The sequence below is a fragment of the Meleagris gallopavo genome, chromosome 2 (genome assembly GCF_000146605.3).
Source record: "Meleagris gallopavo isolate NT-WF06-2002-E0010 breed Aviagen turkey brand Nicholas breeding stock chromosome 2, Turkey_5.1, whole genome shotgun sequence".
In the NCBI taxonomy this organism is placed as follows: domain Eukaryota; kingdom Metazoa; phylum Chordata; class Aves; order Galliformes; family Phasianidae; genus Meleagris; species Meleagris gallopavo.
In genome coordinates, this window is record NC_015012.2 from 80,859,830 (window position 1) to 80,872,238 (window position 12,409).

General features: G+C 36.3%; 1 protein-coding gene across 24 annotated transcripts in view; it reads right to left on the reverse strand.

The window, feature by feature from the left end:
- The window catches only part of RIMS1 (regulating synaptic membrane exocytosis 1), a 188,617-nt gene that overhangs the window by 136,183 nt on the left and 40,025 nt on the right, over positions 1 to 12,409 (reverse strand). For 23 of the 24 annotated variants that reach the window (XM_010707745.3, XM_010707738.3, XM_031552575.1 and 20 more), the window contains exons 4-5: positions 1,287 to 1,354; positions 628 to 738 (exon numbers count right to left, since the gene is read on the reverse strand). In XM_010707745.3, the coding sequence (XP_010706047.1) occupies positions 628 to 738; positions 1,287 to 1,354 (179 nt within the window). Of the gene's footprint in view, positions 1 to 627; positions 739 to 1,286; positions 1,355 to 11,824; positions 12,146 to 12,409 lie in introns of those variants that run through there. The other variant, XM_010707749.3, reaches the window with a different exon arrangement.

The following is a 12,409-nucleotide window of genomic DNA, read 5'->3' on the forward strand; positions in this document are numbered from 1 at the left end:
AAAAAAAAAGCAGAGAAGCCTTTCAATCTGTTTCCTACTGGGGCCAAACTTTTGCTTCACATATTAAGAAAATTATGCTTGCTGCCAGCAAAAACCAGTCTAGTGCTAAAGACTACAAAATGTTTAGTAGAACAAAGCTGTTTTTATCTTCTCTCCCTTTGAGATGAATAAGTGACAAACCATTACCAAGTTCACAGGGGTTTTTCCTGATTTAATTCCACCACAATAAGCCAGCAACCTAGATCACATGTGAGGGCTTGAACTATCAGATAACTATACACACATGGAGAAGCTGACTTAGTTCTAAATGAATGGGAATGTTTCTTATGCTTCTTGTTTTCTGTTTTTGTTGGTTTCAGTGGAAAGAGGATGACACCTAAATTAATTTTCTCAGTCATTTTTGGAGCTCCATATTAATAAAAATAAGTATGTTATTGAACTAGAACACTGTACTCCCCAGCAGTCTCCAGAAGGATTCCTTTTAAGTGTTCTGGCACCTTAGGGACAAAAATCTGTGAAGTCCAGTACAAAATGAGTATTTTGGGAAACTAAATGAATTGGAGTAATTGGAGAGTTCTCTGACTTGATACATTAAGGTTCCAAACACATGAAGCATGTGACACTTACTTTAAGCCCCAGTAATGCACCTGATTCTTTTGGCATGGTTGTTCTCTTGTTAAGAATAACACGCCCAATTAAGCGATCTCCCTCTTTAGAAGGCTGCCACGTTACTGGATGCTGTTGATAAAAACAAGCAGTGAAAAAAAATAAAAATAAAAATGCAACCACTATGTAAAAAATTTCAGTAGTAAGTCTGCAGCTAGATTTATATTACAATTGAACGTTCAATACAATTCATTACTTAAAATAGAATGCTACTAATAAAATTAGACATTTGCTATTGATTTCAGGACCCTGAAAATTATATTTATAAATTCTGTTCTGTAGTATAACATATATGTTGCACAAAGCATACGTGTTCATTATACAATAATATCCTTTCCCATTCTAATTCAATAGAAAAAAATAATACTAATTTCTCCGGAAGCAGTATCACATTCACAGCTTCTTTTGCAGTTTGTATTAGATTTAAAATCTATACAAAATTAGTAGAGATTTTGATAAAAATCTCTTCTGTATTTTGTTTCAATGATCCATGAAGCCAAATTTTCCACACTCACTGTACATAATTTTTTTTTTTTAGTATCTAAATATGCATAGCAAACTGAAATCATCAGCAATCATTTTAGTTCATACTTACAACGTTCTTTTTCCTTGTTGCTTACCGAACTAATAGGAGATGTCTCTCTGCTGTGCCACGTGGCAGGATCCAGCCAGTAATAATCCAAGTCACCTGGAAGAATATGAATAGAAAGAAATGTGTAATCTCTCAAACAGAGGAAGATGCACGTGTGATCACTTCTGCATGCATGGTTTTTAACAGTTTGCAATATTTTGATGAAGTGAATACAAAAACTGCAATGTTTGAATTAAATTCAACATATCAGTTCGAAAATAATATAGACTAATCATACAAAAACAAAAGTGTACAATAACACAATTATTTGGACCTCTATTTTTTCATTAATCACACTTCAGGACTAGTTGTGCACTCCAACACTTTTTGTCAGTAGAATTTCCAGAACAGACCCCAGTGCACAGTGTTTACAGCCCTCCTCCTCCCTCATCCCAATGGAATGCACACAGGACCACAACTAATGATGATGCTAGAGAGAATACTTCAACAAAACAGGCACTTAGCTATAGTTAAGGACAGAACAGTAGACCACACTCTAGAATCTGCCAAATAGTTAATCGATACAACCAGTACAGACAGAGGGACATGGGAGCTAGAGGAGAATACACAGATTACCAGGCAAAACAGCCACACAAAATGAGCAAATATTATCAACAGCAATTATGAGGTTGCAATCTTTCATTTTGCTTGGACAAACTTTCATACTATGTACCTCAAGGATAAAACCTGGTCTGAAAGAGTGGAAGGTTGAATTGGTAGCAAAAACTACCAATTCTACTGGCTATTATCTACAGTGATGTAACTGCACTCCTAAAATGGAAAATGAAGAAGCAGGAACTGTAGTAAGAAGACCATCGGGCACTGCAATTCAGAATTTTCTTTACAAAAAGAAAGGGTGCAAATGGTACCAGAAAGGACTCTGCAGAATGATACTGGCTAGAACAGAACAAACAGAACAGGACTTTGGATTTGTTCTTCCAAAGCATTTCTGTCCTAGTGCTAATTTTAAATGTGAGCTCTGAACCTTGGCACTATTTCATCCCGTAGGGCGTTACTATGGTATATCAGCAAAATGCAGTTACACCATTAGGACTGAAAATGACAGCTGCTTTCAAATATCTTTTTCAGTAACAGTGCTATATAGAAGTTCAGTCTTAAATAATCAAAGAGCTGTTTTTGAAAGTTTTTACCTAAGGAAAGAATAAGTAGACAATTCTGACATTTAACTTACAGTGCCTTTTAAAAAATAAGCAAACAAAAACTCTAACAACCAAAAATTTAAACTTTCAAGCTAGAGGCTAATTTCAGTGCCTGAAAGAAACAGTTACTTCTTATTGAGTTTTCTATTTATACCTGCAATTCAGGCATTTTTTAGCTTCATTATGGGAAAGAACCTTGGTCATTTGAAAAATTACAGAAAAAAAAATTACAGAACAGCTCTTAGGATGTCCACAAGCTCTGCGTTGATCATTTAATAGCCACTGGGTAAAAACCCTAATTTTATTAAGGTCAGTGAGTTATTTCAGATACTCTTTGTAATTTCGCCACAGTCTTCATCTTCAGAAAACAAATTTTATTTATTACGTACAATACATTACAACAATACATCTTCACTATCTGATTTTACGGAACACATCTCCATAACATTACTGTTAGACAAGTTCTTTTACTAGCATACAGGCATTCAACAAATGTCCAAAGAAAGCAGGCTTCTAGCAAGAAAAAACTATGCATTTACACAAAGGGTTTACTAGTTTTCTGACTCTGTTTTTATACAAATACTTAGATGCTCATTATGAAACGCAAGTTATATAACCATTTATAATACATAAAAAATGTAATACCATATCAACTATGTGATCATATTCACAAGCTACTTTTAAAGACCTTATTATTGCCTTATGCATAACCACACAAGGCATTAGCTACTGCAGTTCTGGAATTTTTTGAGGGCTTAACTTCACATTTGAGATCTTGCATTTCTATTTTTAGGGTTGTTTCTCGCACCTTTAAAAAGACTTCAGAACTATAGCAAGAGCAACAAAATGATGGAGCCAGACTGCCATTCTAAGCTGTGTCAGCGAGCTGGGACCCGGGCACAGAGCTCTCTAATTTTCATTAATGGACTCCAATTTTCAGTAAAAAGCAACTCCCTTTTGCATATACTGTCCCAAACTCTTTGCCTCCAAGATTCACAGTTATTTTCTCTGCAGTAGAGAAATGCTCAGGCAGAAATAAACCCAACTCCAGCAGGCAGATATGAGTCCCTTAGTTCTCAGAGATATTTTTGCTCCCAGCTCTCTTTTTCTTTCTTCTTTCCTATTTTCAAGTTTCCCTACTACCCCTCCTCCGGTTCCTTCCTGTACCTAGTATCCTCCACAAAGCTTTTGCTGCAGCAAGATCCTCTCAAACTTCTCTTTTGGCTCCCACATGCTCATCTTCCCTTGACCATCTGCTTACCCTCTTATGCTGTTCCTCCCCATCCATTCTGTTGCCATCATCCATCTTCTTCTTCTGCTACTGGCTTTGGTGTCTGCTCTTCAGCTGTGTACTTTAATCCCTGTGCCCCTCACAACACACCCCTTCATTCTAAGCTGCATCTTCACCATCCCCCACTCCCCACACATGAATCCCTGGTCTTCTGTCCCTTTCATCCCTCCTATCTGCTACAAACTTCCATAAATTCCAAGAAACTGATTGCTTTCACTGTATCCAGCCATAGGTTCACTCGTTTTTCTCTCTGTTCTTGGAAAGTGAAAGTAGGAATTGTATGCAAGCTCAGCTGTGCTGCGCAGCAGTAGCGCTGGGCATGCATAAATGCAGCGAGTAAATAAATCAAAGTTCCTGACAGAAAGTCTACAATTTGGCCAATATTTTAAATATTCAAAAAAACATGAATTGGGGAGTAAAAAAGGGGAAAGTCCAAGTTAATTAAAAAAAAGAGACTGAATTCATAAATTTAAAATTAAAGTTTTAAATTTAGTATTAAATAACTCATTGGCAAGTAAACTTTTAGTTGAAACCAAAGCAGTAAAATGTTTTTTACAATAGAACGTATCAGTTTCTTCACACTAAATAGAATGAGAATCGAACATACAAATTAAAATGGAAAAAAAAATCCCCGAACGGACTTTAAAAATATTTTATTCCAGCAACATTAACACTAGATTTATTTTTTATATATCTGCAGCTGAATAGTATAGTTTTAAAAATTATTTCTTGTCCCATGTTCTTATCATTTCTTTTTTTATTGCTTACTTACGCAGTTCTTGCATTACAGTATCCCAGAAGTGATATTCAGTACCCAAGAGCTGCATATTTCTTTAGGTACATAAAATAACTTCACCAAGCTAGTATTGAAGAGTTCCAGGCACAGGTAAATACCAAGGAAGACTTTACAACCTGAAAGCGTAGTTTCACAATTTTGTAGCGAGATTTTCTCACTACAAAACAAACAAACTCAAACCCAAAAAATCTATACACAAATTACTCTCTCCACTGGTAAAAAATTACTAAAAGTAAGTGGTATTTTACAGATTTAAGACGTTATGAAGAAGATAAAATTCTAGTGAGGAAATCATCAATTTAGCTCATTTAGCTCAGCTTCAACTGCTTTCAATTGCTTGTTAAACAATGTTCTAAATGTAAAAACATGAAAAATGTAACAGTAATAAGACTCTAAAAGACATGATAAGCGTATTACCATTACTTCTGAACATTACTAATATATTTCTATAAAACATACAGACATATTTTGAAATTGAGCCTACGATTAAAAAAATGTATTTGCAATTATAATTTAATTCAGACTAATGGAGTGAAAGAAGTGTATCTTTATAAAATCCTTCTACCTGAGGGAGTAATTCAAAAAGTTATATTCTGTCAGCAATAAAATACTTTTCCTATTAAGTGCTCAATTACTATATTGTTGGACTTCAACGTGCTACTGACATAAGTTACTTAACGTGACACAAATTGGATTGAGTCTTTTCTTGAGAAGTTTTTTGGCAGTCTTCAATCAAATTTCTAATATATTGCTTTGATTTTATGTCTGCAACATGCACGCCTTCCAAATAAAGGGAAAGCAAGCTCCAAAACACGTTTTCTCTGAAATACTTCATCACGAGCAGTGCTATTCATTTGAAAAGCTGATGTTGTAATGCTGTGAAGTGAAATCCCACAAAACTGGTAAGCATTAGAAATGACAGCCTTGTCTTTGCTGCTGAGCTGAAACATTGCTTTGTTGAAACAGGCACAAAATACAAGAAAGCCTGTTATCCTGTACGACCAGCCATGCTACTCCAATGAGTCCTGAATAGTGGAGATAAAAAACACTACAAGATGCTTCCCCAAATCCAGACTGTGTATGGAGAGTGGTGGTATTCAGCAAAGAATGTGCTTCTGGTGCACTGTGGAAATCCAGATGCACCAGGTCTGCAGCCGTTACTTAAGATGAAAAGCAGACAGTCTATTGATAAGATCCAGTCTGCCCACATTATGCACTTACTTGAGTCTAACATTCAGCTGTTAATTAATAAGGCAGTTCTAGAACACCCCTAGGAAACAGACAATTATTTTGAGGGGGTGCATCTATAATTAAAGCACAAACTGGCTTCCTATACAGACAGATTAAATCTATCTAATTAACAGTCACAGAAGCCATCTCTGTATTTGCCTTTGTTAACTTTTAGGCTCAGATACAACACGTGTTAATGAGACAAAAAAAAGCTCATCAAAGACCTGTTATATCTTTCACAGCTCCCATGGAAGTGGATCAATGTTTCATGGAAACGATCAAATGTTTCCTGGTGTTAAATCAACAGAAGCCACATATCAACCCACAAAAATATAAAGAAACACAGGATATCAACTTGACTGTTTTCCTTCCTCATCACCTTAGCTAGAAACCACTCCATTTATTATTGGTATGTCAGCTTTTTACATGGGTGACAAGACAAGGGGGGATGGTTTTAAACTAAAGGAGGGGAGATTCAGATTGGATGTCAGAAGGAAGTTCTTTACAGAGAGTGGTGAGATGCTGGAACAGGCTGCCCACAGAGGCTGTGGATGCCCCATTCCTGGAGGTGTTCAAGGCCAGGTTGGATGGCGCCCTGGGCAATGTGATCTAGTACTTGATCTGGCAGTTGGCAACCCAGCCTGTAAGAGGGGGGGTTGGAACTTGATGATCCTCGAGTTTCCTTCTAACTCAAGCCATTTTATGATTCTATGTCTTCAGTGCACTGATACTGTCATCAAAGAACACCTGGTCGCAGTCACAGACATGATTCATTGTATTTTTAAATCAAGAGAACACTTCTATTCCCAAGAAAAATAAGAGAAAACTAATTCACTGAATAAACAATGCATGTTTAAATCACTACAGTCAAAATGCTGACCAGCTTTCCAGAGAAAACATACTACAACCCTGACTCGATGTTCAGCCCCCACATATAAGTGGTGAGGAGACAGTTCAGAAGCTACCCATTGCCTATATATGCAGAAATCCTCACAAAAATGCTCATTATCTCTTCAAACCAACTGACTTCAGATGCCTACAGTTAAGAACTTAAGTCATTGCAAAAGAAGGTCTGTGTTTTACCGTTTATGCAGCTTAAAGGCAGACTGCCTCATACAACGTGTGGGAGGAATTCACCACATGACTGCAAAGCTTAGGTTATATTTTGTACCGAAAATATATAATTGCATTGGATACGAGCTCCCTTCTGTCACACATAATCAGCACTGCATGCTGACATACTCCCAAGTTCCAGTAAAAACTGGAACATACAAGTGACAATTTAGACATATAATAGTCACATAGGGACTGTGCTCGCACACGCCTGTGACTCCTAGAGCTCCTAATTTAGAGCCAGCCCCGCAGATTATCCCATCAAACACAATCTTCAGGCATTATAATATAATGGTGAAACAAAAAATTGTTTTTCTTTAACTTCTCTAAATTTTTGAGTAACTAAAAGCAACTGAAAAAGGATCCACAGAGCTTTAGCGAGCACCACGCTTTTAGAACTAGATAACCAATAACCTACATACACTGAAAATCAATGTTTATTCCATACATGCGTGTGTAGAAGATGGAGATATTCTGTATTTTTTCCTGCACACAAAAAAGCACCCTTGGTTTTATTTTGAAACAAAAATTTAAAAATCTTTTCTTAAAGAAGCAGTTACATTACAAACACAGTGCAGACTGCAATGCTAATTGATACTTGCAAACCAGAGGTAGTTCAGCAAGTAGCAGTAAAGTAATGAGATACCATTTCGCTTGTTACCACCACCAGTATTAAACAGGATCTAGTAAGAAGGAAAAATCCATGTGATTTCTAACTTCTGTGATAGTTACAAAGTTGTTTATTTACAAGAATGATGAGATCTATGCATGTCCATATTTAATTTTGCAAAAGGCTGCTTTGCCAGTGGCTGATTACTGAAGGCTCTTCCAATACACTTGTTTTATCAAGGTGTAAGGTGAGCTATCTGTACGCTGGTTAAAATATAACGTAGGTTTTTTATCCAGATATTTATTTAGCAAAGATTTTTTTAAAACTCATTTTGTGATCCTCTTTTGAGTAAATTTGCACACACATTCTTTTGTAAATATAGCTCTGGTGTTTGTTCTTGGCTGAAACAGGTTTCGCAGAAGTTCTACTAGTATAAGACAATCCAACACAAAAACAACTGGGCCAACTTGTACGTTTGATGGATATACCTCCTACCTGAATTATCTCCATCATTATAAGGTATCAAACCCAAAGATTACAGATCTCACCAACTGAACCTTGCAGTCAAAAATCATGACTTGCCCAGTCAAATAGCAAATTGAGGATTTGTGAACGTTTCTAAAAATTTTAATTAGGACACCCTAGAGAAGGGCAAAGCATAACAAAGAAGGTCCTAAGTTTCCTGAATCTTTGGAGAATTTGCTTGTGAAGAGCACCAACTTAGCTTTTTTTATTTCCTTCACTCAAACATTGAGAGTGCTGAAGCATTCGTCAATCCCTTCCAGCTATATAGTTGTTTTAATCCTACAGACATTCTGAAATTTTATTCTGAGGATGTGTAGGTCACTTATGCACTTGTGCAAATGTATATGATACGGTTTACAAAGCCCACAAAGGGATGATCTCAGAAACACGTAACGCAAGGTCTTCAGAAAACGCGTTTTGAGCGATAAAGAATCTATAGAGTCTTATAAATTTAAAATACTGAGCAAAATGCATAACATCCATTAATTCAAAAAGTTCCTTTAAAAGCATTATTCAAAACATTTTATTGAGGACAGTAGAAAAAGTGTTTAGCACTTCCAAGAATTTTAAATCAGCAGGCAAGTATTTTAATTGTTTTCTGATGCTGCTGCAATATCTAAAAGGAAAGAAAAGAAAAAAAATCAAGAAAAAATTGGTTGCCTTGGGTCTAGCTCAGTGTCCTGATTTTACTGACTTTGATTAGTCTTGAGTGGTTGCTAATTCTGTAGATGGATGGATGTAAGGAGATCTTTCTGAAATTCAGAGTTCTTTTAATTATTTTATTATATCCATTTAATTCTAACTCAATATTGACATTAAATTCTTTCTACTGTATTATCTGAGTTCCTGTTTAGTATAATTAACGCTATGTTTGTTTTGGCATGATCTCTGAAGGCAATATTTTCATTTTTATCTCCTTCTGTATTTTTCCTCTGGCAATTTCTAAAAAGATTCAAATTAACACTTTGTGTCTTAATATTCATTAAAGCCAGATTTATGAAGAAATTAAAATTCAAATCCAAGCAGTAAGTAAAATCTAGGGTGTATTAGTAGTCATTACGTAGAATTTTTAACAAGGATAAGCAAATGAAAAATAATGCAATGCTCTGAAGCAGCAACTCATGCCCTTGAAATCCTATGGATATGATGTCAAGTGATTTATCAGTGCCCTGGTAGCACCTACTGCAAATAAGGGGGTGTATTTGAACATACATTTTCTCCTACTATGGGAAAGAAAAAGGGTATTTTTGCTCAGATACAAAAGGTAATACACAATGTTCATAAAAGTGCTGATAGAAGCCACAGCAATGTTATTATCCACAGGAATGGGGCAGGCAGGAAGGCAGTGAGCTGTGTTGATCATACAACATAAATGCACACATGAACAACTGGGTAGATCCACAAAAGTAACTGGAGAAATAAACAAGGAAATTCCATTTCAGAACAGAAGTTATGATTTAATTATCATGAATCTCTGGGGAGATAAATTATCTAAATATTACGATGAAAGAGAAATTGAGTTAAAAAAAAAAAACAACAAAAAACCAACCAAACAAACAAAAATCCCTCTGTTGTCCTGTGCTTCAGGGCTGTAGAAGAAAACAGAGGAGATGAAATTCTCTGGATTATGATTAAATTCAGAATCATTTCTGCAGTATTGTGATGGTACTACTCTAGATCACCAAATTAGAAAGACAAGTCTGCTGAGCTTCTTTTTTGATGAGTATTCGTCATACTCCTCTGTTACACTGCATCAGAGAGTAAGGGGAGGTTTTAAAGGCTTTTCTTTCTTCCGTTCTGATGGGAATACTGCAGAAAGAATTACCAGAGTGCAAATTCAGAGATCATTTACACTAGGAAATTAACCAGGAAAGAACTTGGAACTTTGCTTCCCACCAGTAGAGAGGTTAAGTACATCTTCAGATCAAACTGGTGGAGACCTTAAGGTTTTGTTGTTGTTGTTTGTGTTTCATTTTTGAACTTTGCTTTCCATCACAGTCTATCTTCTGGATACCTTGCTTTTAACCAACATCCTGACATTACAGTGACCTTTATGTCAGTTCAGCCTCTACAGTTTTCTCCTTGCAGAAAAGAGTTACATTTTCACTGCTAAAAATTTAAGTTAACTGAAGTGTGGCTACAATGGAGAGATTAATCAGTTAAACTCGATAGCTAGTCAGACAGGATCAGTTTTGCAGTCATTTGTAATTGTGTGGTCTGGTATACAAACAAAAGACAAATAACTTGAACAGAGCCCAGCGGTGTGGTTATAAAACACCCTTCAGCTCCCCAGTTTTACACTGTTCTAAAGGTTGGAGACATGCTGCTGTGTGCCATCCCTACAGCACAGCCCTAAACCTGCCCAAAGCAGGGTCAGTCCCAGCCCTGGTTCACCTACTGCATGAACCTGTGCCAAGCTGCGCAAAAGTTCTTTGCATGGCAATTTGTGGCTGCCCGCAACAGTAAGTAGTCTGAAGAAACAGGGTTTTATTTTCTTGGTGTAACTAAAGGCAATTAACTGAGTGTTAGAATCAGTGCAAACATTTTCCCTAGCTTTCCCCTTAAACCTGTTCACAGCTAAGGCTGACCTTGGCCTCTTTCCAAGCTCAGCAGCATCTAGTTTTCCTGATATTCCTGCTGCTGTTTCAATCTATCTGTTTCAACTGCTCCTCAACCTCATTTCCAGTAATTCAACTCTTCAGATTCTCCTCTGTATGTACTCTTATTCTCTTCTAAAGTCTGCAATAAGAAATTACTTTCACACGCCGATTTCTTAAAATATGTTAGAATAACTGTGATATTTGAGAAGATAGAACTTCTTAGCACAATCTTTAGGATTCATTCTTGTCATGATTTTTTTTCTTTTATCCTTACAAAAATGACTTTCGCAGGCACTGCCCAGATAAAAGATTTCAAAGATTTTTGTTATTTTCAACACATTGCATAATCCCCAAGGAACTTGCAGTCATCAATCCTTCCTCTCACTTTCCCCTGTGATCCTTAGTGATATAGCTCAGAATCTCATTCCAAATACAGATATCTATTTTTTCACAGAGAAGAGGCGTAATGTCCTTCACTGGTTCAGAAAGTGCAATGCATCAGTATGGTGATGCAGAGATAGATAACATGCAACACAATCATAACTTAATGTTTATTAAAATGTATATAATATTATTATTATAACCATAACTGGATATCATGCAAATATAGAACAATAAAACATAGAACAAGACTATGTATACACTGTCAACAATATTTTTCTAAAATAGGATGCATTCATAAGTAACAGACACATATTCCAATCTGATCTTACTAAAACTACTGATGGCACATTCCAGGGGATTGAGGACATATCAATGGTCTTCTGGCAAACACAAATAAGATACCTGAATATTTGCTTCCTGAAGTAAATTTCTAAATTCTTTAGCAATGACTTCTCCGACATACCAAATATTTGTAAGAAATCAGATTATTATTACTTTTCAGAAACACCTACATTTTGATGTGTGCTTTCACAACAAGCGTTTTTTGTTCAAAACCTCAGGCCATATAATGTCAAATTATGTCTGGCACATAAGTTTTCTGAGTATAAACATAACTGAAACACAGCGTTATGAGCAAAATGATTCCTTATTCCCTACTCAAGCTGTGCATTTGCTATGATTAATGCTTTAGATTCAGAGGATACAACATCTCCACTCAAACTGTACAGTTAAAGAAATCTGTTTATGAAAAGATATATTTAAATAAACAAACAGAAAAACATATCTAAAACCTCTGCACCGTATAGCCACTTGTTTACCTGTCCCTGAATGCACTGTATGGAGCAGAAACTGAAGAAACCCCGCAAACATAGCAGCATCAGCAAGAGAATGGTTAAAAAAGAACAACTGGCATCTAGTTGTTTGCAAATTGCAATCTGCAACTGTAGCAAAGCCAAAACGATAGCAAAAATCCACTCCACTGTGAAGGAGATGATATTAAAAAAAAAATGTCCCTAAGGTCCTTGCGTCCCGATCCTAAGCCAAATTTTTCTGCAGCGTCAAACATTCAGCACTGGTGACACCAAACAGGGCTATGAGAGCTCTTGTCATCCAAACAGATTTCTGCAGTGGAGTGCAAGCATCGATTACTGCATTAGTTCATACATGCTCACTGCAGCAACGAGGAGTTTCAGTCTCCAGAAACAGCTAACGGTTTCAGGAATCCAGAATTAACAATTCATCAGGAAACAAAGCAGGAAAAAAAAAAAAAAGAGTTCCTTCCTCCCTGGGTAGAACAGGGAAGAAGTTTCTTAGTGTTTTTTGAAGCCAATGGTACCCACACAGGCTCGGGAATCAATAGCACTGCTGCAGTTATTTATATTCAGCAGTGGTGCGCTGAACAA